The 26600-nt window shown below is 50.8% G+C and overlaps 9 protein-coding genes across 9 annotated transcripts; 5 read left to right on the top strand and 4 right to left on the bottom strand.

Annotated features, from left to right (window-relative positions):
• Positions 1-889: 889 nt before the first annotated feature.
• Positions 890-2077, top strand: IAQ61_000811 (uncharacterized protein; the record flags this gene model as incomplete). Its single annotated transcript, XM_003842490.1, has 1 exon — positions 890-2077. One exon carries the CDS (start codon positions 890-892, stop codon positions 2075-2077), a length of 1188 nt encoding a protein of 395 aa, XP_003842538.1.
• Positions 2078-3251: 1174 nt separating this feature from the next.
• IAQ61_000810 (uncharacterized protein) lies at positions 3252-5931 on the bottom strand (the record flags this gene model as incomplete). The annotated part of the gene is made up of 3 exons (XM_003842491.1): positions 3252-3994; positions 4048-5707; positions 5758-5931. The coding sequence occupies 3 exons, from the start codon at positions 5929-5931 to the stop codon at positions 3252-3254; spliced, it is 2577 nt and encodes an 858-aa protein (XP_003842539.1).
• Positions 5932-6031: 100 nt separating this feature from the next.
• Positions 6032-8662, top strand: IAQ61_000809 (uncharacterized protein; the record flags this gene model as incomplete). The annotated part of the gene is made up of 3 exons (XM_066094825.1): positions 6032-6068; positions 6588-7901; positions 8181-8662. 3 exons carry the CDS (start codon positions 6032-6034, stop codon positions 8660-8662), a joined length of 1833 nt encoding a protein of 610 aa, XP_065955133.1.
• A 308-nt stretch (positions 8663-8970) lies between these two features.
• On the bottom strand, positions 8971-11196 carry IAQ61_000808 (uncharacterized protein; the record flags this gene model as incomplete). Its single annotated transcript, XM_003842494.1, has 1 exon — positions 8971-11196. The coding sequence occupies one exon, from the start codon at positions 11194-11196 to the stop codon at positions 8971-8973; it is 2226 nt and encodes a 741-aa protein (XP_003842542.1).
• Positions 11197-12454: 1258 nt separating this feature from the next.
• Positions 12455-13413, top strand: CYP3_1 (Peptidyl-prolyl cis-trans isomerase H; the record flags this gene model as incomplete). Its single annotated transcript, XM_003842495.2, has 3 exons — positions 12455-12781; positions 12970-13119; positions 13213-13413. Coding segments are annotated over 3 exons (678 nt in total), but the record flags the coding sequence as incomplete, so codon positions are not given.
• A 1675-nt stretch (positions 13414-15088) lies between these two features.
• On the top strand, positions 15089-18366 carry IAQ61_000805 (uncharacterized protein; the record flags this gene model as incomplete). The annotated part of the gene is made up of 2 exons (XM_066094824.1): positions 15089-15320; positions 15368-18366. 2 exons carry the CDS (start codon positions 15089-15091, stop codon positions 18364-18366), a joined length of 3231 nt encoding a protein of 1076 aa, XP_065955132.1.
• Positions 18367-19983: 1617 nt separating this feature from the next.
• On the bottom strand, positions 19984-21761 carry IAQ61_000804 (uncharacterized protein; the record flags this gene model as incomplete). The annotated part of the gene is made up of 6 exons (XM_066094823.1): positions 19984-20148; positions 20200-20731; positions 20785-21199; positions 21249-21454; positions 21502-21636; positions 21700-21761. 6 exons carry the CDS (start codon positions 21759-21761, stop codon positions 19984-19986), a joined length of 1515 nt encoding a protein of 504 aa, XP_065955131.1.
• Positions 21762-22262: 501 nt separating this feature from the next.
• On the bottom strand, positions 22263-24599 carry IAQ61_000803 (uncharacterized protein; the record flags this gene model as incomplete). The annotated part of the gene is made up of 2 exons (XM_003842499.2): positions 23846-24599; positions 22263-23799 (listed from the first exon to the last, which is right to left on the bottom strand). Exons 1-2 carry the CDS (start codon positions 24595-24597, stop codon positions 22263-22265), a joined length of 2289 nt encoding a protein of 762 aa, XP_003842547.2. The 5' UTR covers positions 24598-24599.
• A 639-nt stretch (positions 24600-25238) lies between these two features.
• IAQ61_000802 (uncharacterized protein) lies at positions 25239-26325 on the top strand (the record flags this gene model as incomplete). The annotated part of the gene is made up of 3 exons (XM_003842500.2): positions 25239-25518; positions 25701-26128; positions 26196-26325. The coding sequence occupies exons 1-3, from the start codon at positions 25273-25275 to the stop codon at positions 26323-26325; spliced, it is 804 nt and encodes a 267-aa protein (XP_003842548.1). The 5' UTR covers positions 25239-25272.
• Positions 26326-26600: the final 275 nt, after the last annotated feature.

The following is a 26600-nucleotide window of genomic DNA, read 5'->3' as shown; positions in this document are numbered from 1 at the left end:
CACGAAAAGAAGAGTATATATGGGCGCAGGGCACACCATACCCCATAGTCATTCAGAGGTGCGCCACCAAGCGACCCATGGTCTGACAGTATGCACCTTAAAGCAAGGATCTGTCTAGGACCTAAACCCCGGTCATCAAAGAACCTAGTTAGCGTGCGACGATTCATGAACTTAAGCTAGGCCACTGACATCAGAACTTCCTAAAGTTTCGGTTGTTGCACAAGCATGGCTGCGATCTATGACAAGACATTCAGTTTCTACAAGATGTCCGCACGTCGATGTGTGCATAGTACCGTAGCTTACCGGACCGATGCCAGTCATCGGTCATCGGTAGTGGTCTTACTAACAGTACAACTTAAGCTTGAAATTTCAATGCGGAGCAGCCCTGCAGAGAACGCGGACAGGGTAAAAGTGGTTTAATTTGCATTGGATATGTAGGTATCTATCATAATGACCTACAGCACAAATGTTACCACTTTGATCGGGTCCAAAGAAGTGATTCTGGCTTACGCCTTGGTAGCTACTGTGGTAAGCGCTAGTCCATACACAGGCTCTCCACCCCGGGCCGACGATCATCATCATCTCCATGAGATCTCACTGTCATATCCCAAATTCTGCCGTCAACATGAGGCCGAGTCGGGGAACTGTTTTCTCAAGTGTGACTGAGCCGGCTACCTAGAAGTATATTTGACCGGAACAAGACGACCAAGGCTAAGTATGGTATTTATACCAGGAGATATCCGCACTCTACATTCAGGCCACAAGCTACCCTCACCACTCTCCTCTGTATTCTTTTGACACGGTCTCTACCTATTGCGATTGAAATATTTGCCTTGAAACCCCCCGATCACGCACTTAATCTTCCTTCAACAGCTGGAGCTTCACCGAAATGAAGCTATCAGTGGTTACCCTCGCCCTGCTCGGTGTCACGGCCGCCCTTGACTTCAAATCTCGAGAATCAAAACGTGTGGTTCGCGGAATCGCTGTACAAGCCGAAGGAAAGCGTGCCCTCCATCAGCCACTTAAACCCCGCGATGGCGATCAAGGGGATGAAGGAAAGATTGTGGGCCACGCCGATGTCACGTTCTGTCAAAAAAACAAGCCCGTGGATAAATGCGAAACCATACAAAAGGTGCCGCTCGTCGATGGAACTGGCGAGACAGCGAAAGGGGTGTGCATGCGTACTACACTTTCTACCATCGACTCCATTAAGACGGAACCAAACGTTATTTGCCTCGCTTTTGCCAACGACAAATGCGAAATGAACACTGCAAAAGACTATTTCAGTTTTGTAGGCGAATCGAAGAACCTAGCAAATTCCACGTTGTCGGGAGGGACGCCAGATGAAGAACACGTCGACCTGACAAAGGCCGTCAAATCATTCAATTGCGCGCTCCTTCCCCCTGAGACTACGACCAAAATCAAGATCTGCCCGGAGAAGAACTTGCATGGTCAATGCAAAGATATAGAAGCGACTGTCCACCTTACACAAAAAATCCACAACAAAAAAGCGTGCATCGATCCCAAAATGCCCTACATTGGCTCTATCAACGTACCCAAGGGCGTTCGTTGCGAATTTTACGACAACAAGGCGTGTCGAGATGAAGGAAAAAAGTTCCCCTATGGTATCAACAGTCGTGCGGAGAACGACGCATCGCAATACAAGAGTCTGTTGGGTCCAGTCAATATTACCAAGAAGATTGCGGGATTCGTTTGCATGCCAAGTCCTCCGCCTCTCCCTAAGCCCGTGAAGAAGGGCTTTGTCCAGGTCACGGTATGTTCGGAAAGGAATTTCAAGGGGTGCACCAAGAAGGAGTTCCCCATGGGCAAGGAGGGCGGTTTGATCACCGATTATTGCGTCGTGGGCCCTGTGAAGGCACTGTCCCTTAAAGTTGAGGCATCCGGTATTTGCCGCTTTTTCTCTACCGCCGATTGCTCGGGCGAGGCTTACTTCACCCCGTACATGGAAGAATCGGATTTGTCCAAGTTTCTCGGCGACGACGACAAAACCTATGATTTCAGCAACTACATCAAATCTTCCCTCTGCCTTGATCCAGCACTCGTTACGCCCGAATAATGAAGACAGTGGAGGAAATCTCTAGTCTTAATCTTGGCCCAAACAGCTACACTTCTCTTCGACAATCTTACCATTTATTCCCTTCCAAGGCCCACAAATTTCTCATCCATAGATCTTATCCTTTACCAAACTATATATACCAATCATGGATCTTGTGGCAAATTCCCTTCTTGCTTCCCATCGTGATTTCCTCTTTGAAAATAAAACAGAGCGTTTGCCATTGCGCTTACAGCCTCGTCGCGTCCATTGTGTAAGCAGGTAGGTTCAACCTCCATCAAATCTCTCCCTATGATCGAATTATCCAGATCATTCATGACCACATGAATGCGCACAACCGTCCAATGCCCTCATGTTCGCGAGTGGAATCCGTCGCCACGGGGTATCATGCTCGCGCTCCGAACCATACACTAACTAGCTTCATATCCTTTCGTGTCCTAATCGCGCCCTGCCCACTACTACCGTAATACTCAAGTTGAACAGCGTCAATCTAATCAACGCGGCTCTTCAAATGCCAACGCCAAACATAACCAGTTTCCTAAAACAAGACCCCAAAACACCACATACATATTCCCACTTCTAGCGTCAGCAGAAAGCTCAGATGAACAAAAGAAAAATCCCATGCTTGAGGCACACAATAGCTAATAGCCAAGAGCCGTACATGTCGTTGTCCCCTGCCAATCGTTGTCCAATCTGGGACATGTGCAGAGAGAATCGCACGGGATTTCCCACCACCACCAGAGTGCAAGAATGGGGTTTATCGTCGCTCCTTTCCGACTTGACTGAAACCTCGGCCTTGGACTCGTACTTTGTTTTCAGAGAAACCCCCAACCCCCTCTCTCGCCTCAAAAAGAAAACAAAACTGCACAATGCAACACCTAGCATTGCCAAAAACGCAATCAGCGCCAAACAAGAATGGCACAGATGCGAGACGGCTGGAAAAGGAAAATCGAGACAAATGCCCATCGCACACCGGGCCCAAAAAAAAAGGTAAAAAGAATGTAGAAGATAAAATTTCATATTCCTTCATATCCACAAAGAAAGCAACCAAGGCAAGACGCAGCAAGCCCTTTCTCTTGATGACCAGAGCCAAGTCTCCCTCTCGGACAAGGGATCTCACAAAGTCAAGAGAGAGAAAACTACAACACCAACATCCACCACCCCCCGACAGACCCCGCTATGCCTCCACCCCCTCGACCTTTCTCAAAAATTCTCTCACCCTACCCACTTCCACACCCTCACCTTCCTCGCTATCCAACGCCGCCACCAAGCCCTCCAGGCACTCTTCAATCCGACTCTCCTCCACTTTTGTGCACAGACTGACCACCTTCCTATACATTTGCTCGAGCTGACCATCCTTCTCCTTGAGTATCCTACTGCGATTGAGGAGTGAGCCGTTGGTATGCGTATACGTCTCCAGCCGTTGTCGAAGCACATGAGCCGGAGGTAGTTGTTGCACCAGGTAGTCTCGATATTGCGGTTGTTGCAGGATTTGGCTGAGTGAGGCGGCGTCAATGGGGAGAGGCGTAGAGATGTAGGAGGGTCCGTCCGAGGCATGGCGACCGAGGTGGTCACCCGCTTGTCGGAGTTCGTAGGGTAGATCGTCTTCGTTGATGATGAGGCCTGCGCCTTCGAGGTCCGCGTAGCCAATTCGTCGCTTTTCGTGGAGATCGGTGGCGCCGGCGTTGACGGCGAGCATGTGTCTCTGAGGTTCGAGCCAGCGTTTTAAATTTGAGATTCGTTTCGCACGGTCTTGGCGCGTGCGAAGGCGCGCGCGGAGGTTTTCGAGTCTTTGCTGCTCTTGCTTTTGTTGGCCGGATAGCTGGGTGATAAGGTCATTGGTGCGGTCTATAGAGTCTTGTTTTAAACGAGCTTCTTGTGTAAATTGCATCGACGCCGATTGGAGAATACCATTCATTACTGTGGACTTTGATCAGAATTAGGTGATGCGATGAGGATGAAGCAGAACTTACGAGGTTGAATTTCGCGACTTGTTTCTTCCACTTTACTGAGCGGCGCCTTGCCCTTACTTGGACTGTTTGCTGTCATGGTTGCGTTGCCATCACCCATGTCACTGCCGACGCCAAAGTCAATTGGCCTTGTGCCCTTGTGATTGGGAATGGTCGGGTCCGCTTGGACCTCCATGAGTTGTGAAATGATGTTGCGGTTTCCTATCCTCGCCGCCAAATTCAGTGCAGTATTACCGTCCTTGTCTCTCGCGTTGACCATTTCTTGCATGAACCTCATCAATCCTATTGGTTTCGGATAGTTGCTGGTTTCGTGAAAAGAAGGAACTTGACCGGGCCCAATATTGCTTCGTACGAGGTACTCCAACAAGGCTTCGAGATAGTATTTGCTGGATGCGGCGCGACCTTTGATGGCGCACGTGACGGCGATGTGGTGGAGAATGGTCCTGCCGTTAGCGTCCCGGAGTTCGATTAGTGGCGCCAAGATCTCAAGGGTCTCTGGAAAGCAACTGTGGTCCAGACTGTTGTTCACCGTCACCGCACTCATCAGCGGCGTCTGTCCCGATGAGTTGCCTCTGAACATGTTGGCTCCCTTTGAGACAAGAAGGCGCATCAGGGAAACACGAGCGAGGGTAGCTGCCCAATGGAGGGCGGTATTTGATGTGTTGTCAATTGGCATGTCGAGATCTTGGCCGGAAAGATGAAGTATGGCTGGATGATTGGTAAAGTCTGTCCTGGTCTGGTCGGCAAACAAATCAGTCAACATGGCTTGCTTTTCTTCGTTGTGTTTGGTGTCTGGATGGGGAAGAGGCGGCAGAGCTGATGGAACCTCGCCATCGGGTAGGGTGATGCGGTGTCCTGTCTGGTGTTGGTAAAAGCTCTCACTTGGCTCGGTGGGCGAGCCTAAATCACGCATCGACATGTCTAGTCCATTTGGCTGTTGCGAGAAGGACTCGTCTTGGCTCGCGCGTACGCGCTTTCTAGGCGGCTCCTGAGCATCGTCCATACCGGTGCCGTAGGCGGAGTCTACGTGGCCGTTGCCTCCGCTAAAGCTACGCTCAGACGTGATGCTCTGCTGGCTGCTCGTCCTGAATGACTCCTGGCTGGCCATGGGTCCCTGGGGTCTCGCCATACATCTCCGGCCTTGCGATGAGCTCGCTGGTCGTGGGGCAGGTGAGTTGAGGCGGGCGACTTTGTTCATGGCGGCAAGCGCACTAGTGGCTGTGGAGGAGATGTTGGAGAAGAAGGTGCCGCCGACGCTCTGGCTAGTGCTACGGCCGTCCATGCTCTGCGTGTAGAAGCGCTTCCTGTTTGCCGCCATGGCCTGCTCCTTGGTTGGCGTTTCCAGGCCATGCCCTGCGTTGCCATCCGCGCTGATGTCGTAGTCGAGCAGTGGGCGCAAGACATCCTCGACGCCGTACTGGCGACAAAACTCTCGGCCCCGGCGGTAGTTGATCCACGTGCCCTGGTACTTTCCATAGCCGCCCTGCACCTTCTCATGCTCGCCCGTCAGGATTTCCTTCTCAAGAACTTTGGTCCGCTTGCCCTTGTCCACGCCGGCCACTTTGAGGATCTGGGTAGCGTTGAGCCAGCCGTCGGAGCGTCGGCGCATGACGGCGACACGGTTGACCTCCATTTCATAGACGGACACGCCCGAGTAGACAGCCTGTCTTGTCAGCATCCCTGTTGCAAGTTGCGCTGGGCCATGTCGCCTACCGTGTAGATTTGCGGTTTTTCCATACCGTGCTGGGGGAAGCCGTTCATGTCGGAAAAAGACTGGTTGAAGCCGGGGGCAGCCATGAGTCCATGGGGAGAATTGGCGTACATGGCGGCCTGTGGCGGCGAGCCGGCAGGGAAAGACGACGACTGCGATGTGCGCGCGACTTGCATGCTGCGAACGCAGCGCTGAGGCGGGCCTGGGAAAGCTTGGAGGGGCCTTGGAGGGGCCTTGGAGGGGGGTTTGAGGAAAGGCGCAGGTCAAACGGTGGTCATGGAGGACGACGCAGAGGTAGGCGTGGATAGTTGTGGTTCGGGCAAGGGGAGGGGGGCTTTGTCTACCACGAGACCAGGCGCGCGCACGCTAGTATCGTACCGAATTCTGTCGTCGCCACACGTCGGTCTTCTTCTTCTTCTTCTTCTTCTTCTTCTTCTGTCTGCATATAGGTTGGCGCAAGCGGTGGGAGAGCGGAGACTTGTTTTGGCTGTGTGGGCGGTGGTGGGCTACTGGCTGGCTGGGCTGGGGGTTGAGTGGGCGGGGAGTGAATTGGGCCGTTGTCCGTATGTGGAGATCGCGACGCGTTCGAGCCAAAGTGCTCGGTTGCACGGGGCAGCCAATCAACACTTGGTACCCTTTTGTTCCTTTTTTCTTTCTCTCTTTCTTCAAATCACGTGTTGTCGCCTACTGGTGGCACAGGCCGTACCTAGCCTGGGAAGATAGGTGTCCATTGTCGACATCCATGATTATACCCAACCACTCGCCCGCCCGTGAAAATATGGGAGAAATGAATCGGGGGGAAACCTCTTGTCCGATGTGATCATGTCTACAGCCTTCACCCCGACCAGTCCTTCGAGTCTCGCGCCCGTCCACCTGCTGCGCGCCCTGCTGCGTGAAGCCACGTACCTGCCCGATGCCAGCGCCCGCCCCTATTTCCGCCGCTACATTGTCAGCCGCTTCAAGGCCTACCAGCCCAAGCAGAATGCCTCGCCCACATCCCAAATCCAGGCTGTCGACAGGTATAGACACCAGAGCTTCAGGAGACGCAAGCTTGCCGTCATCAATGAGCGCACGCGGCCGCTGCTGAAGAAAGGCCGCAAGGGGCTGAACTTGTTGCGACGTGCAAACTCGGGCGAAACGTCCTGTCTGTTGAAAGTCCTGTACTTGACCTATGGACGTATAGGCAGGCGCAAGTATGCCTTGCTCGATCATCTGCTGCGGCCTGACTGCTCCCTGATTGGCGAGATGGTGTCCTCGCCGCCAGAACTCCCAGGACAGGCTCCGCTACAACAGCTATATCACAGCGACAAGCGCTACCTGCAATACTTTGCTGCGCCAGAACCGAAATCCAAGACTCGCTATACCATCAACATATCAGACCATTATTCGCGCTTCCGCACCGTCGTAAAGTCGCAGTATGCCAAGGGCATCTCCATGGGTCGACAGATGAAGAACTCGGAGCTGGTGACGCCCATCAACAACGTCTGGGAGCGGCCCATGCCCATCAAGCGGGCGCGCAACACCGTCAGGAAATGGTATGCAGAGACGCTGACCAGGCTGATGCCACCGTTGCCCAACCAGGAGTGGGATGCTATCAAGGCCATGGCTACAGGTGAGAAGAAGATCAGTCTTGTCAGGCGTCGCACACGACTGGGCACAAGTCCTGCTGCCTCGCCAGCTGTGGATGACCAGGAACACGCTTTGAGAATACTAGAAGCAGGTCTAGCTATGGACAGGCCAAGTCAAGCCGACCGACCTGTGGGCATGCACCGCCCACACAACATGACCCAGAGATTCATGCGTCGCCTCTACGCAAAACTCCTCGCCTTGTCATGCAAACTAGAGCATGACGATGAGCGCAAGCAATGGAAAGCCATCTGGGGTGAGCCGACCAAGGCAATCCATCCGAAGATATACGCGGCTCCCACAGACCAGTCCCTCTTCGCCGGTGTAGATGCCAAAGGACATGTGCCCAACCCACCAAAGACAGAGCGGGAGAAGCCAGTTGTGCCGCAAAACCTGCAGGAGGATCACATTCGGTTTCCCTTCTTCACAGAATATCTGCCGCTTGGCCATCCTCTGAGGCAGAAACTCGACGAATGGAAGAAACGGCGCGATACCGCTTTCGGTGATCAAGCTGGGGGCGGTGAGCAGCGTCGAGCTTGAGTCCCGCAATTCTGCCAGTACCGCACACGAACAGGCACATCGTAGGGCGCGTCATCCCGCATACAAGGTAAGCTCAAGCCGACGACCGCCTCCTTTTCCTTCTCCTTTCCGTTGTAACTCTCGAATCCTCGATCAAAGGCCTTGGAGACCGACACAATGGCTACCAACGGTGCGACAATTCGACATGCAACACGTGATGGTTAGGATGCTCATGGCTCACGCTTCACACAACGTCCCTCGTTACTCACATGACTCACAGACGTATCGACTATTCTATCACTGATCCAGGAGCTCGCCGACTATGAAAAGGCAACATCCTCCGTTGAAGCTACAGAAGATTTGCTCCTGGAAACGCTCTCCCACGTCGACCCCTCAGACCCCACCAAGTTCTCCCGAGGCTACGCCAAAACCCTCCTTCTCACCGATCCTGATGGAACCATAGCCGGCATGGCGCTCTACTTCTACAACTTCAGCACTTGGACTGGCGTGCCAGGCATCTATCTTGAGGATCTCTTCGTCAAAGAGGCGTACCGCAAGAAGGGCTATGGAAAAGCGCTACTGCAGGCCTTGGCCAGGGAGGTGTTGAAGGTGGGAGGCAAGAGGCTGGAATGGAGTTGTTTGGACTGGAATGAGCCGAGCTTGCAGTTCTACCAGAGTGAGATTATTGGCGCAAAGAAGAAGACGGCTTGGATTGGGTTGAGGGTTGAGGGCGAGGCGTTGGGCAAGTTGGCGGGGGAGTAGGGGACGGTCATGTAGAAAGATCTCTACCAACTTGCTCACCTAATATCCAGACAACCCACGGCTTTCACTCAGTCAGTCATGAGTCGGATATCATTTTCGTTGCCATTTAGTATCTACACAGTACTTGGAATTCGCGATACAGCAATCCGCAGTCGCTACAACAAACACCTACCATACGCTTGAGCGTAAACACAAGAAAGGAACCTCAACGAACAATCTAGCATATAGGAATCCCTCTCTTCCGTCACATGTTCAGACTCAAAGCCCGCTCTTTCGCCAGCCTCTCCCAATGCATCCATGTAACCAGATCAATACTTGCCCTGTCGCTTCATGACATCAACAATGTTTGCAACGTCATTGACATCAAAGTACTGACCCAACTCTCCACGCTCGCGTGCCCACCGTACAGCACGCGCAAGATCACTCTTATCGTGTACATCATCGCCTTCGACACAGTCGATCAAGCGCGTGCCCAATGGAGCAGCGCGCAAACCACCGGCATCCACTTGATCGTTGTCGGAAAGCTCACCACTCATTCCGGTCAGATTTACAATGGGAGCAGTATTTGTTTCAGCTCCAAACAACAATACATCCTTCGGCGGCGTCAGCAGGCCCGTCGTGCCGAACGGATGAGTGGGATCCCATATCGCGTCCAATTCATCGCAGTTGAAGAGCTGATACCCAGGTCCTGCGTTGGCAAGGAGTGCTTGATCAGTGATCTCGTTTTCAAGCTCCGTAATGCGGCAGGCGTCCGAAATCGGGGTAACGGAGCCATCTTCTGTGATTTCAGTGGGTACCGCTGCTTCTGCTGCCGTTGAATCAGGTAAGGCATACCATTCTTCCCGTACTTCCATTTGAGGAAACGGTTCGTCTTGGGACACGGACTGCATTTCGGAGATATCTAGAGACGGGGCGGCGAGCTCTATGACGCCACTTTGCTGGCCTGCATCTGCTCTAGGTGTGATAAGATTCTGTTCAGCTAGCCATGCGGTGACTGCTGCTACCATTTGTGCGTCAGCATCTGATTGGGAAGAAGGATGATCCCCGTATGGGTTTGGAGAGGCCACTTCTAGATTGGGCTGGATGTGTGGCAAATACTGGGAACGAGTTGCTCCAGTATTCGACTGTCCAAGGCCGAGTGGACCCATATCCGCCCATGCCATTGCTGATTTATAATGCAGGTCAGCAATCGAGGACGGAGAGTGGAAGTTTGCTTGGGACAAGGCCTGTGACCGGTCACTGTGATCATGCTGACTATCATTCGAACCAAATGGCACAGCCGTCGGGCCACGCTGCAGCTGAGACGGATTCCAGGCTTGCTGTGAAGCAAGTTGCATCTGAACCCCCGATACAGGATGTGGTTGTATTTTAGGATCATCACCCTGTTGAGTCAAAGCTTCAAGATCGCAACGACTATCAGTTGCCTGCTGCTGCATACGCATATCAGCAATCCACTTCCACCGTGCCTGCTGCACCTCTCGAAGCCTCTCGCCATATCTTGCAACAGCGAAAAGATCTGCATGCTCCGCCGTAACCCGCGTCCGTCCCACACGCTCCAGAATCCCCTGCAGATCATCCGGGAACAGGAAGTCAATCCACCCACCAAATCCATCCTCCTTCTGGTTCTCCATGGCAAATCCCAGCGCCCGCGTAAGATCGCCCGCGTCCGCACCTTCAGGTAACTTCTTCATTCCATTAGCCAGCGCCTTGAACACCACAGACGCAGGCGGCACCCACGCTTGCCCCCGTCCTCCTTCAGGCACAACCCCATTCACCGCGATAGCCCGGCTATCCCAGCCCAGTGGAACCCGATGCCGGGCTTTCGTCCACGTCGGATCTGTCCTCCGCATAACCCTGCGGTATGCATCCGAGAGGCTGTCGCGCGCGCGCTCGCACTGCGTCTCGCTAGCCAACCGCAGGACCCGGTGCTCGCGGAGAATCAAAAAGTGGATCCCCGACGAAATGCCGTTGTTCAGGAAGCGAGTGGCCAGCGCGCCGTTGCGGAACCAGTTTGGCAAGATGGTCAGGATTTCAACGAGCGTGAAGTTGAGGGCTGGGCCTGGGGGGATGAGGTATTCGTTGTTGAATTCTTCGTGGAGGAATCGCGATCTTGGGTTGTCGGAGGATTTTGCGGTTTGTGGTTTGGGCAGTGTGGTGACGTTGCTTTTTGTTATGCTGGAGAGTCGACTGGTTTGGTAAGGGGCTGCGCGGGGTTGGTGGTGGCTTCGTGATGGCCGAGAGACGAGGCGGTGGGTTGAGGTAGATCCGGGGCGTTGGATATCCAGGGCCTGGTGAAGAGAGGGAAGAGGAGCGGGAGGATCAAAGGACTCCGTGGTTGACGTCTGCTGGATGGATGGATCTACTGGTGGCTCCTTGTCCACCGTTGGACAAGTTCCATCGTACATAGCCAATCCATCCAGTGGAGACCCTGACACATATCGTCGCTCATCACAAGAACCTCCCTGCAAATTGCCCACACTCCCCATCTCATTCCCATCCTCACCTGCCGCGGCCGTCCATTCAGAAAGAACCATAGCGTTTCGCTTCCAATTTTGATGCACCAGAACCCCAGTTGAGCGAAAAGTGCTCTGCAATATCGTGAGGTGAAAGACGAACTAAATTCCCTTTAAATACCAGCGCCACAGCCCCCTCTCCAGCAAGTGAATAATCCACTCGAAGCTTGGAGATCCTACTCCTGTTCTTTCCAGCCATCGCCCCGCAGAAGTGACTTGAAGCACGGGTATTCCATCATTAGCTGTGAGTTGTGTATCACATGCTCCTGATGCTTGGGCCCTTTCACCCCCGTTTTCAAGCTGGATAAGCCGAGCAGAATTAGTGTGCCTACCTTCCTATCTGCCTATTTTGCGTGGATACTGTAGCGAGGGAAGCGCTTTGGCGTTTAGAGGAATGAATGAGTGTTAGGTGTCGGTGTGGGTATGGCAGAGGATGTCTGGGTTGGTGAGGAGATAGAGCCTGGTACATTGTCACGAGTGGTGACAAGATGGGGCTTAATCGGTCGGAAGAGTAATTTCATTCTTGTAGCTCAGAGGCTTCGATGAGCGCGTTATGATTTGCGGATATGACTGAGCGGGAGTGTAGGTTTGTGGAGTGGATTGTGGATTGTGATTTTAACGTGCACGGGTGCGGCCATGTGATCACTGGTAGACATGAAATATGAAAAAACGATCGTTGAGATGAACTGGCTGTCAATTTAGGTTTACGAAATTACTTCTGTACTACAACGCTGGTCATCAGAGCATCCTGGAGCCGGGAGGGAGGGGTGGGAGGAGAGGGGAATTTGGCATCCGTTGAGTGAATATTTTCGTCACGTGACACCATTTAACAATTAGCTGATCAACTACTACTAGTCAGACATTTCTCTCATTGTTGGCGGCATGATTAGCATTTCTCAATAGTACTATTAAGGCATGGGGATGGAATACGCCGTTGTCAAATACAGCGAATCGCTGCAGAGCGCTTCGGACCGGGCGATCATCCCTCTCCCGTCCCATACTCAGATCCCTGTAGTGTGACATTGCCTCTGAACAGTAACATAGGTATGCAAGAACAACAAATCCAGTATACTAAGAATCATCCACGATGAAGTCATCACCTAGAATCCCTTGGTTCCGCACTTCGCCGCCTCCCTTAGCTCCTCTGCTACTCCCCTAGCGCGTCCCGGTGCCGTCATCGAAGCTCAAGCAAGTCTAAACATGTCTTTTTTGTGTTCTGAGCCTTCTGATCTGACTTGGAAGGAATAACAAACAACTCCACAAGAAAATTTAATTCCAGATTTCACGATCAATAACCATCATGGGCTGCATGCACAGCAAAAAGGCCGACACTCTTGCCCCGGGCGAGTCGACTCAACCTGCACGCCCAACAGTTGCACAACCACAAACCGCAGCGAGCACAACACCCAGCGCACCAGCAAAACCAAAGCGCCATGCTGATAATCCCGTCGTGTACTTTGATGTTGCGATTGGCGGACAGCCTGTGGGCCGTGTGCAGATGGAATTATTTCTCGATGTTGTGCCGGCTACGTCTGAGAATTTCCGCCGGTTTTGTACGGGGGAGTTTGAGGGCGGAGGGTATGAGGGCAGTGTGTTTCACCGTGTTGTATGTTGATGCGAGTTTACTTTGTTTGAGCGGGAAGTTGGCTTTTGGACGGCTGGGGGTTGAATGTCATTGCATGATGCATGTGTTTGAAGTATTCGGTTCATTCAATGGGGAATCTGGCTTTTGGCTGGGTTTGCAAGAATTTCACAGGCATTGTATACTTTTACTGTGCTAATCCCTTTTCCCAGATCCCGGACTTTATGATTCAAGGCGGCGACTTTAAAAACGGCAATGGCACAGGTTCCGCGTCCATTTTCGGGGGCTCCTCTTTTGACGACGAGAACTTCACCCTACGTCACACGCACCCCGGTCTTCTCAGCATGGCAAACTCAGGTCCAGTGCGTTGCTCTACTTTCCATTACTCTCATATCACGAAGTGTTTGTTTACCCCCTTCCACTCAGCATGCTGACGCGACGACACTCACACATAGAACACAAACGGTTCTCAATTCTTTATTTTAACATCGGCAACACCGCATTTAGACGGAAAACATGTTGTATTCGGCGAGGTTATTGATGGCATGGATGTTGTCAGGATGGTTGAGGGGACGCAGACCGGGGCTGGTGATAGGCCGGTGAAGGATGTTGTTATTACTGCGGCTGGACAGTTGAGTGGGGCGGTTGTAACGTAGATTGCACGTTGCAGAAGAGTGATAAGATTAGATGATGTGAGAAAGAAGCGTAAGAAAGTTGATTTTCGACCGTGTAACATGAGGATAGGAGAGAGTTTTTACTTGCATACCGATGACCGCAGTCTTGTGACTAGATATAAACTCTCTGATCCAAGCTAAACTAAACAATCTGCAAAGACCTCAGGCACATGGGTGCGTGAAACTTGTAGTCCTTTCGCGAACGCGGGTCTTACTGTCGCTATTGTCGGCCTCTTGTGGGCTGTCATGTCGTACGAGATAGGAAGCACGAGAGCGAGTTTTCTTAGTCCACGAGACCTATAGATCTCACCCAGTAGGTCTGATACTTGTTACCCGCTTCACTCTCTTAGGCCCACGATAGAAAGACTTCGCCCCACAGCATGACCCCACGTGTTGTGTAATGCGTACGGTGAAGGCTAATAGCAAAAAAAGATCCATATGTTAAAGAGCTTGTCGACTAATTTTAGATTCAAACCGCAGAGTTCTGTAAGGCTTTGCTAGTACTTATTATATAGTAGTTAAGTTTTAGGTCTTATTCAGTGCACATCCCCACAGCTACCATAATACAATACAGCTTTGCCTGCGAATTTATCTCACTAATCTTCGTTACATAGACTATTCTTGCATCACGAGTGTTAGACACCTAAAGGCGTTGCTTATTTCTGCTTATCTAGTATAGCTACATAAGCTGGGAAGATATGTGTAACGACGCAGGTAGGTAGGGCATCCAAAAGGTATCCTATACGACTCAAGGGCATACCGGTATGGGAGTGCGCGTCTGTACGGAAAAGGATGAGATTCCTACACCTATAGGTCTTGTACAAAAGGACAAGAAGAACATGCCTATCCTAACATAGGCGAGCTGCTCTATATATACATCTATAAGTTGGGCTGTTATTAGGGTTGGCTTAGCATAGAACAATGGGCGAACAATTCTGCCCCATTGTTACAATATGTTTAATTTGAAAACGAAATTTCTAGTATACTAGCACACAGAATAATAGAGAGCTAGGATTAATAAGGATTAATCACCCGCTGAGGACGATCTGCAAATGCCTAACAACTGCAAAAAAGGAGAAGAGTTAATTAGTTGTATGATGCGAGTCCTCAAAACGGGCAAAAAGAACATATAGCTGAAGCACGTTTCGATCGTGCGTCCTCCGGGTTATGAGCCCGGCGCGCTTCCGCTGCGCCATTCAGCTTTTGAATGTCATCATGAAGAACTCATAAATTAGATTAAATATAATTAGGTTTACTTATTCTTTTCTAATTGACGTAGACAGTGTTTTAAGAGGAGGGGACAGTGAGGCACTTGAGAATTTACCCCGCTAGCCAGCAAGTGGTAACAAGGCGCACGCCAGCACAAACGCAATATGCAAGTATTAACGATTTTGTTTATAATTCATGGATATTAATCTGCTTTAGATGCTTAGAGGAGTTCTCTGTATAAGGAAAGGGAAATATGTTTTGTTCAATGCGAGACTAAATGCCTAGGATTTTATAACTGCTCATGTGTTGAAAGCTATTGACTTGAATGACTTGAAATGAACCCTACAATGGTCTAGCGCGAGAGGAACACGCGCTAAGTCGCGCCCGACGCGTCAACGTGCACTTTCCACATGGCACATCATTAACACCATGGACACGACGACAATCAATGAGTAGCTACTCACCAGACATACCCACATCCTTCGACCCTGCTCTTCTTCACTCTGAACTCGAATTTCCCCAGGACGCACCGCCGTCCTTCTCCTACTCCGACCAGATAGAGGCATTGCAGCAGTGCATAGTCGACGACACCACCAAGAAGACTCGCGAAGGAATTGTCATACAGCACCGCGCTTGGAAAATCTCAGACGTTTTCCGAAGTGAAGGAGAAGTTACCATTGGTACTTCCAACGCGAGCCCGGACCGCTGCAGCAACTAATTCCTTCAGACACGCCAGTAAAACGATCGCGGCAAGCGCCAGCGAAGCGGTTTGCGACGGCTTCATCCACCGAAGAAGTTATTTTGCCTTCTTCACCACCGTTATACAAAATGCCGCTTATCTCATCACCAGTCGCATATCCGCCCAGCTCATCAATGCCACAAGCACCCTCACCGAAGAAAAGGAAGCGTCAAGAAGAGGCCCGCGAGCCCATGAAAGATTTACCGAATCACAATGCGTCACACAAGCGAGGCGCTTTCGTGGATGATTCGGACGACGAAGAAGAACTTGCGGCGCTGAAAGAACATGCACTGAAGAGGAGAGCGGTTAGCAGCATTAAGGATCTACCAGAACTACCAGAAAGTTTCACCGAATATACACCACCTGCGAGCCAAGACGAATATGCGAACCCTGAGTCCATACCCGTGGATGAGCTTGACAAATACAGTTTCAAATCAGCCTCACAGTCACCTGTAAAGCGGCCGCATACAGCGAAAGAACCCACCTCAGCACAGCCCATGTCTGGTACGATCGCACGAGACTCATCAGGGAATGCGATTTATATACCGAAGAGAATAAATAAAGACGCTCCTACCTACGAACAGCTCATCGCAGCCCGCTCAGTGGCTGTACCAGGAAAGGCGAGGACAAGTTACTATGGGCTCAATATCCACGAATTGATGGACGAAGCAAAAGCGCTGGATCTTGAGAAGGCAGTGAACAAAGCACAGACACCTAAAGAACCACCACACCAGTCTATCGAACAATCGGCTAGCAAAGGCAGCAAGAGCAATCGCACCCTAATGTGGACTGAGAAATACCGAGCGAAAAAGTTCACAGACCTTGTTGGAGACGAACGAACACATCGATCAGTTCTTCGCTGGCTCAAGGCCTGGGATCCGATTGTCTTCCCTGGTGTGGCCAAAGTGAAGTCGAAAGGTGCGAAGAAGCACTTTGAAGAGGAGGAGCAGCGACATCGCAAGGTTCTGCTTTTGACTGGGCCTCCAGGACTGGGAAAAACAACGCTAGCTCATGTATGCGCTCGGCAAGCAGGATACGAGGTACAAGAGATCAATGCATCGGACGAACGAAGTCGAGATGTGGTCAAAGGTCGCATACGAGACATGGTCGGTACAGAGAATGTACGAGGTGTCCACACAACTACAGTGAATGGCAAAGTGCGAAAAGCTGGCAAACCAGTCTGTGTGGTTGTTGATGAAGTCGACGGTGTAGTTGGAGGCAGCGGTGGCTCAGGGGAAGGTGGGTTCATTAAAGCGCTCATCGATTTGATCAACCTGGACGAAAAGAACTCAAAAGCTGTCGGACAGCAGTCAATGACTAAGAAAAAGGGTGACAAATTCCGGTTGTTGCGGCCACTCATTCTCATTTGCAACGATCTATATCATCCGTCTTTACGGCCTCTGCGGCAATCTTCTATGGCGGAGATCGTTCACATCCGCAAACCAGCAATCAACATGGTGGTCACCCGCATGCAAGACATCTTCACCAAGGAAGGCTTCCAGTGTGACTCCGATGGTGTCCGCCGTTTATGTGAAGCTACATGGGGTGTAAGCACCAAAAAAGAAGGCAGCACTGGTAGTGGTACAGGTGAGGGCGACATCCGAGGAGTGATGGTAGTCAGCGAATGGGTAGCAAGTCGGTTGCGGTCCGCCCACAACCCCAAGTCTCAAGATCGTCCTCACCTAACGCGAAAATGGGTAGAAGATAATTTCATCAACGATCTACGTCATGGCGGCGGAGCGGCACGCAGTCTAGGTCGCGGCGGCGCAAAAGACGTCGTCGACCGTGTCTTCCGTGAAGGCGCTGGATTTCCTAAAGAAGCCGAAACAACAGACCCATACACCGCAGCCTCCCGCGCAAAGAGCGGCGTTGTTGGTGTTGCGGAGGCATCGAAGCGCCGCGCTATGGATCGTCTTAGGGAGATGGTTGACACAAGCGGTGACTGTGACCGTATCGTGACGGACTGCTTCACTGCGTATCCTGACAAGCCTTACCAAGACGACACACTCCTGAGCAAACCCTCTGCGGCCTACGAATGGCTGCATTTCCATGACACCCTCAATTCCGCTGTCCACGGAAGTCAAGAATGGGAGCTCTTCCCCTATCTCTCAAACTCGGTGCTAGCGTTTCACTCCCTCTTCGCCTCACCAGCACGCTCTTCGAATCCCGTTATCGACCCAGAAGCACAACCCACACCCTTCTCTGGACCTGGCGCAAGCTTTGCAGCAATGGAGCAAACCAAGGCGTCAAGGGCACAGCTCATGGCGCTACAAACCAATCTCAGCGTACCATTGACACGGATGTTTCGTAGTCCCGAGGAAATGGCCAAGGAGCTCATTCCCTACGTTATCCGGATGCTCTCACCAGATGTAAAGCCTGTGCTAGTCAACACAGGTGCCACTGGTTCGAAATCCTTCGCCACGGCTTCAGTACGCAAGGCGTCAGAGAAGGAACTTGTGAAAAAGGCAGTAGAGGCTATGGCTGCAACGGGCGTGCGGTTTGAGAAGAGTCGAATCGAGATTGAGGACGTAGTGAACAGGAACGCGGGGTTTGTGTGGAGGATGGAACCTGCTCTGGATGTGCTCGCTTCCTTTGAAACCTTGTCTATCAAAAGAGACGATAAGGCGCGATATGCAGTCCGTAGCGTATTGGAGCAGGAGTGGCGTAAAGAGTCTGCATTACGCGAGATGGCGAATCGGAAACGTCGTGGTGGACAGGACGACGATGAGCATTTGTCTTCTTCCGCACAGACAGAAGTCAAGACAACGGAACAGAAAGCCGCAGAAGCTAATAACAAGATGGGGAAACGCGATTTCTTCGGCAGAATCATCGTAGAGACGGAGAAGTCGAGGAAGGAAGACAAGAGAAAACAGGACAGTGGGGAAATGCACGGCGATGTGGGGAGGATATGGGTAAGTTTTCATGAGGGGTTCAGTAATGCGGTTCGGAAGCCGATCACTATTGATGATCTTCTGCGGGGGCTGTAGATGCCATATGTGGCACGAGGGGTTGCAGGCACAGGGTGGCATTTCATAGAATACACATTAATAGCGTGCATGCTGGCAGTTCAGCGCAAGTTATGACAAACCCAGATTCAACTACTTTTCTAAATTCCATCTGTTCTCATTTACACCCCGTTGACCACATCTCCCATCGTTACCTCCATTTACAAGTTTCATAAGCATGTCTCCAGCCGGCATACAACCAGGATTGTACTGGTCTCTGACGATCCAATCACATCACTACCTGTCGTGCATTATGCCAGATATAGAAGGTATGGTGTATGTTGTGCATCTTGAAGTAGATATAGTGATTTTAATAGGTAACGTAAGTCGGGGGGGCATGAAGGCGGAATCGATAAGAAAACTGCTTATATAGCCTTCAATTTTGACATGTCGGGACAAGTGGGTGGTGAATTTGACACATCACCTACAAACAGCGATAGCATTGAACATCCAGATTCTCCCCTTCATAAAATTCGGCCCTTCATTCCTTCATCAATAACCAATGTGAGTATTGCAGGTTGTCATTTAGGTAGACCTTGAACATCCATGATGCAGATACAAGGTATAAGAACCCCGGTCGCAGGCTGTCGCAGCTTTGATTTAGAAATCACTACAAGTTTAGCATAATGAAGAAGATCAATTCCCTCAAAAACATACATGCCCTTAACAAGCGTGGCCAGAGCCCTGTTCGCTTCCAAAGCCCTCTTGGTCCGTCAGAGCATTCATCTCTTCGGCGCTCGCAGTCTAGTACCAGTACGAACACTGTGTCGCTGACTAAAGCTGCGATGATCAATCAGAGTACGCAAACTGAAAAAGTGTCCAAGACCAGTACGGAGTGTAAGTGCACGGAAGACATAGTGGGCGTATGTGCTAATAGCGATGCGCAACAGACGAGAAATTTGGACCGGTGCCTCACCATGATGAATTGCATGCCGGCCCATACGGCGTTGAGACTCCACCAGATTGGGACTTTATTGTTAAGGTGACGGAGGTCACAGTGACTGCGTCAGTGACTGAGAAGGCAGAGGCGGAGGCAGTGAAGAAGAAAGAATAAGAAGATCAGTTGCGCATGGTTGAGCACGCGAGTCGACGCCGTTAACGCTGCATTTATGGGTAGTAGTGTTTAAATTAAATCTTGAGAGTCTAGCAGGTTGGAATATTGAATTTTGCGCAAAATAGGCCTTTCTCGAATGATGAACGGCCGGGATAGAGATTGTAGACAGTGAACAGTGAGACAGGTAGAAACAGAAACATTAGTCACAGCATACAGATACAAACCACTAGTGGGATGGAGCGCAACATTCCACTTAGACCATAGACCTATATTGAGGGCATCAAGTGAATTTGATGGCTGCTCAGGTTTGGTAAGGCTACCTCTATTGTTTTTATGACGACATGAATTCTTACGTATAGCTTTGCTGGTAGAGAGTCTAATTTCGAGAATTATTTTCTGGCATATTGGTGATTGTATAGGTAATAACAAGTGCTTCGACATTGCCATTGTCCTCACCAGCATTCCACCGCTGTTGGAAGTCCGTCTTTTGATGTTCGACCAAAATACGTGATTGTGCAGGCAAGTTTTGCAGCTGTGGCGTGTATTTAGTGGACCGCTGTCACGGTGTTGCCAGCTAGACGCTTCCTTGCAGCATCAATCCTCTGTAGCTCAAGTTCCTTCTCCTTATCATCTAGATCATCTGGTAACGTGCCAAGAGCCCTATCTCCAAACAACAGGTCAATCTCCTCAAGCGTGAGCTGCTTCGTTTCCTGAAAAAAAAATTAGTTTCATCATGACTACATGGATTCTGTGAGACTTGCCTTCATGAAGAACCAGATTGTGGGTAATGTGACACAGATATTGAAAGCCACGAAGATAAAGTAGAACTGGTACGTGATAGCTCCGAGACCGATGGGAGACACCTGCGACCATACTGTCCCGACGAGCCAGTTACCGATACCCGTAGCGAAAGCAGACCCGCGACCACGAATACTCAGAGGCATGATTTCGGACGCATAGACCCATGAGATAGGACCGAAAGACACGCTAAAGATGCAAGATACTGCGAACAGGAAGAATACACCTGCCGCAGATAGACCGTCTCTGCGTGACCCAGTGGCACCTTCGATTTGCGATCCGATAGCTGCTTCGCAGATGAGCGCAATTGAAATCCCAATGGTGCCAAAGATGAGAGGCTTCTTGCGCCCGACTTTGTCGAGGAAAAAAACTATGAATACGAAGTTGAAGAGGGGTCCAACGACGTTGTAGATGCTGGTAACGAGAAGATTACGATCTCCGGTAATTCCTAGGTTCTTGTAGAGAATAGTGCCATAGTATCCAATGACGTTGATTCTGGAGAAACCATCAGCTTGGGCGGAACTTGAAGAAACGATGGAGCGACATACCCAGTCATCTGCGTGAACACCTGGACAAGAGTCGCATGCATCAGTCGCGTCCTCCATACTGGCACAGTGAACATGACTCTCCACCCTGGAGCTGTAATGGCTCGTTCCGCATCGATCGTGAGCTTGATCTCGTTGAACTCATTCTGTAGCCACTCGTCGTTTGATCCATCGTAGTGCAACTTTCTCAGCACCTTCATCGCTTGGTCTGACCGATCGGTTTCTACAAGATAACGCGGCGACTCCGGGAAGAACATCATTCCGCAAAGGATGATGAGGCATGGCACGCACTGGAATGCGAGCGGGAAACGCCATGAGAATGAGCTTGTTTCAGGAACTTTTGAAGATCCATATCCGACCCAAGTGGAAACGATGAATCCCACACCGATCATTTGCTGGGCGAGACCGACAATCAGTCCTAAAGCTTTTGTCAGGACTTGAAACCTCGAAGTAGATATATCTTTTACCTCTAGTCTTTGGATGTGCGCATTCTGCTTGATAGATAGGGACGGACATGGACATCAAACCCACAGCCCAGCCAGCGAGGATACGTCCGACAAGCACCATGGAAAGGGCCTGAGCAGCGGCTTGTAGGACTGCACCTATCAGATTGATGGTCGCACCGATCATAATGGTCTTTCGCCTCCCCAGACGATCCATCGTGAACCCTCCCCTAAAAAGGATCAGCTATACACCGTGAATGGAAAACAGTATTTGTACATCAATGATCCAAACACCGCTCCTCCTGAAAACGTCGCATTGATGGCGCCTATAGTCGCTGACGTCTGCGTCGTATTGAAGAAATAAAGAAAGTGCGGTGATTGAATGACAATGGTCATGACACCGGAGTCATATCTTCAATGCAGAAACAAACATTAGCTTCGTATTTCAATTCCAGCACACCGAGTAGCCACGAACCCAAAGAGAAAACTGCCCGTGGCAGCGAACACTGCCAGCACGACATTGAATAAGAGACCCATCTTTGCAAACGCTGCCCAGGTCAAAGATTGAGCGTCGTAAAAAGATTCGATTCGAACTCTCGAGAGGCTTGTGAATCCTGCAAATAAGACGATCTCCAAGGGCTATAATACCCCCAAATCTTTTCAGCAACCATTCATTTTAGCCATGTCACACCAGCCTCGCATGCTGCTTTCAACCCGGAGAACCGTCCCTAGTTCCCTGGAGATCAGCTTGAATCAGTCTGTGGTTCGAGGAACAAGCTTGCGGGTGCTAAGTATAACGAATGCGGGGGTGTAACGAGATCCCTGGGTTGCATTAGCGGGGCGGGGCGTGTGCTTGTAGGGTGAAGGTTGAATCTTCCGCCAATGGTTGATGGCGCCCACAACACGATACGGTTGGCCAGATTCAACCACAGACATCAGGCGGGGGATTCGAGTGCGGAATGCTTTCTATCTCGAGTTGGACATGCGATAATGAAACGGTGGAAGACTACAACTACTACTAAGCGTCGGCCCGCTCTCCTAACCTAGCTTCGTGACTTTCCAGTCTCCTCCGAGCAGATTGAGACCTTGCAGCTGGCCATTAGCATCGATCTCTAGCATACCCTTGCCATCTCCATTCGGTGCAACAAGGGCTGCTTTGTCCCCTTCCTTTGTGCCGTACAGTCTCACTTCACCTCCGGCGTTGAGCCAGTCGTAGCCAAAGCCGCCCTCGCCCTCTGCTTGCCCCAACACTAAGATAGTACCCATTCTGACAAATAATGGCAGCTGTAGAAATCCATACTTCTCTTTGATCCAACGACCACCTTGAAGTTCTTCCCCATTCCAGAAGTTGTACCAGCTACCGGGTGGGAGGTAGTACTCAACGTCGCCGTTCTCCTCAAAGATGGGAGCTGCCAGGATCTGGCTTCCAACCATGAACTCGCGATCAATGTGCCACGAAGTTGGATCTTCGGGGAACTCCAGAGCGACTGCACGTACGCTGGTTGGCCAACCATTTGCGATACTTTCTTCCGCCTGGGCGTATAGATACGGCATCAGGGTACGCTTCGTCTGCACCCAGTGTCGCAACACCTCTGTGCAGTTTTCCTTTTCCGTAGAAGAATCATCTACCAGCCATGGTACACGATAAGAGCTTGAGCCATGGAGACGACTGTGAGAGTTCAGCAATCCGAATGCAACCCATCGTTTGTAAATCCATGGTGCGGGTTTTCCCTCAAATCCACCAATATCACTAGTCCAGAAGGCGAAGGATGCAAGGCCTAAACTCAAGCCTCCTCTGATCGATTCGGCGAGTGCAGCAGGTGTGGACTCGCAATCACCGCCCCATTGGAGTGGGAAGCGTTGAGACCCTGCACATGCAGTGCGTGCAAATAGAATGGCTTCGTTCTCTCCATATCGCTTTTGAGCAGCTTCGAAGACGAGTTTGTTGTAGATGAACGCATAATAGTTGTGCATCCGGCTTGGGTCCATACTGTTGTCATGCCATTGTACATTTTTCGTAGGTATCCTCTCACCAAAGTCCGTCTTGATGGAATTGACGCCCATATCGAATAGCTTATTCATGCATCCTTTGAACCATTCACAAGCCTCAGGATTTGTAAAATCGACGATACCCATACCAGTCTGCCACAAGTCCCATTGCCAAACATCTCCGTTAGTCTTCTTAAGCAGATAGCCCTTGTCGGCCGCATACTTGAAGACTGGACTGGCTTGTCCAATATATGGGTTGGTCCACACGCTGACTTTATTAACAAGTCCGGTCTCCTTCATACGAGTGATCTGACCAGCAGGGTCCGGGAATGACTCAGGGTCCCAAACAAAGTCACACCAGTGGAACGCGCGGAGCCAGAAGCTGTCGAAATGGAAGACTTCAACCGGAATTTTGTATTCGGACATCTTCTCGACGAAGTGATGGACAGTTTTCTCATCGTAAGATGTCGTGAAGGAAGTACTGAGCCAAAGACCGTAGGACCAGGCTGGTACCCGGGTTGCTTTACCTGTGAGTATGGAGTACTTTGTCAATACTTCCTTGGGCGTAGGTCCGTAGATGAGGTACCTTCTAGAGTCAATCATGCACACGATTGAATAATCGGCCGACTTACCACTTCAATCGCTGTCCCTCTACTGTAGTTTGAAGTCGTGAGCAGCGCTCACTTCCAATTTCCAGATCAATCTTGTCAGGTGTATCAATGAATACACCATATCCTCGAGAGCTCAGCCAGAAAGAGACGTTCTTGTATGCCTGTTCACTCGATGTGCCTCCGTCTTCATTCCAAACTTCAACATTCTGACCGATCTTGTTCCAAGCGCCAAATCGCTCACCCAGTCCATGGATTGTTTCGCCCACACTCAATTCAGTCTGTGTGAAGACATGATGTTTGTGCGCACTCAAATCCTCAACAGCTTTTGGTGTGCTGAGAGTTGGAGAGTAAGCAAGCCCAACGCTTCGATTGAGTAACGATGTCAAGTGTTTCGAACCGTCAGTCGCATGGAACTTGATACCAAAACTGTGTTCGTCACCACTGACTGTAGCGCTCAGACCTCCGGACTTGATGGTAGTGCCATGGCTATTTCTCGTGACTTCGCCCTGAGCATCCGGCTTACCTGCCGGAAAGAGATCGAAGTCGGGACCGAGCCGCCGTGCACCTGCGAAATGGGTGACTTCTACCGAGATAACTCCATCAAATTGAGACTCAATCTCAACAGACAGCGTGCTGAGATTTAGCGTATCACCACGAGAGAGAATCTTGCGGGTAGGGCAGAGAAGTGTAACAGCCTTGTTGTCGTCACGAGGAGTGATGGCGTACACTTCTTCAGCGTGCTGGACAGTGAACTGGTCATTGACCAGCCACATGCCTAGTTCATGTCAGCTCGAGGGTGGGCAAGCTGGTTTGAACTTGCGTACCATCGCGGAATTTCATCGTGATCAGCTGTTTGTGGTGTTGGAGCCTACAACAGAAGCCAATACTGTGATATTGGTAGTCTTAAGATGCCTCATATTATCAACTCCGAGTCTTGTCGTTCGCTAGGTAAGTAGAGTCATTCAAGCTGATCGGGTCTGCGGTCCGACCCGTTGGTGGTGGTGGTGGTGGTGCAAGTGTGTGGACGGATTGTTCGGTGAGAGATCATCCGATGCCCCCCTCACACTGCGGGGTGAACCTCGACTATATGCGAGCAATATTTGGAAGCGTCCCACCATGTTCAAGAGCGCAGCGCAAACCACTGTACTCTATGGCCTTCAGATCATTCTATTGAATGGTATTAGGTACCTCTAAGCATAGGCTACCTGCGAGTGGGTCATGGCACAGCGTCTCCAGTTAGGCGATGATTAGGATAATCAGGGACGGCCACAGTGGGCCGTGATGTACAGGCCATAGACGCAGTGTGAAACAAGTGAGCGATTGATCAGACCAATGACTCACTCATGAAAGAACGTTCATCATGCTTTGTGCGGCTTTAGCCCTGAAGCATTCAATCACGAGTCGCTGATCAAAGCTGGCGCGCAACTAAACGGTTCCTCCGGTTGCCCATGGTATCCTCCCTATTGCCATCTAAGCAAACCGGCGGTATTCGCCTCGAGGGATTCCAAATTGCGCCGTGCAGTTTTCAAAAAGAGCACAGTCATCCGAAAGAAGGCTACAAGACTTGCACAGTCTCACCCGCACCACTGGCAGAGGATTGTGATGAAACTAGCCTGACAGCAGTAGCCATCCAAATGAAGCTCGAATCAGGTCCCACCAGCCCCACGTCCCGAAGCCGCCAAATGCTAGGGATTGTAGGTGGTTGGTGACCTGCGACACCGTCTGGTCCGATGTCGCCATTGAGTGTGCTGTTGTCACCCACAACTCATTCTTTTTGATCTATGTCGTTTCTCGCGGTATGCAAATGTGACCAGATTGCCCAACCCTAGGTTGATCACTCGTGCCGCAGCAGCCTTGAGATATTTTCGTGGTTTAGGTGTGGACGTTCAACCGGACCCACAAGAAATATCCTCTAATCAAGCTCAGCTCGTCGTATAAAGCCTCTCGCGATCTTGGAACCTTGACACGACATCTTAGCTCCACCCAAAAGCTGACGACTGTCCACGTTATTATGCCGCTGACGGTGCTTGCGTTTTACACGCGCCATCCAGACTTCTCTCCGAAGGACTTCGAAGCATACATGATTGATCGTCATGTTCCTCTCGTCAAAGATATCATGGGGCCTCTCTGTCCGCAGACTTACAACCTCCGCTTCGCAATGCGGGTTGATTCCGGTATTGGCGATCGGCTTGGCGCAATAATCTCAACCCAGGTGCGAACAAACGCCGATGCGCCTGTAATGTTGGTCGGTTCGCCAGACGACCTGGATTGGGATGCCGTGGGTGAAATGACCTTCCGGGATGAGTAAGCATTGGCCTTGCCCGTATACTGCTCCAGACACATATGCTGATCGCGACCTCTCTCTTTGCAGACTCCATCTCCATCAGGCTCTGTCTGTTATGAATGACCTCGACTCACAGAGGATCAAAGATGACGAGGAAATTTTTACCATTCCGGAAAAGCTGAAGGTCGTTTTCGTGGGTGATTGCAGGACTTTATAATGTACTTCGCCTCGGACCGGGCGACAGACTTGGATCATGGCGGCGGCGACGGTTGTGTTACTTTGGCTGGTCCAATGTAGGGATGGAGGCCCTCTTCCCAATGGTGCCAGCTTTCGAATGGAAACAGGAAATGTTAGTAGTACCCACCAGCATCGAATTCCGGTGGATGGATATATTGGCTCTGTATAACTCAGACACTCGGGATCTTCGAATAAACTTTGGACCACATAAAAGTACATGAAGTCAAAAGTGACTGTTGCTTTGTCTTTTGTAGG

Source organism: Plenodomus lingam, assembly GCF_022343315.1.
Source record: "Plenodomus lingam strain CAN1 chromosome Unknown contig_11, whole genome shotgun sequence".
Lineage (NCBI taxonomy): Eukaryota > Fungi > Ascomycota > Dothideomycetes > Pleosporales > Leptosphaeriaceae > Plenodomus > Plenodomus lingam.
Note: the sequence above shows the minus strand (reverse complement) of the source record. Positions and strands in the feature narration are given on the sequence as shown.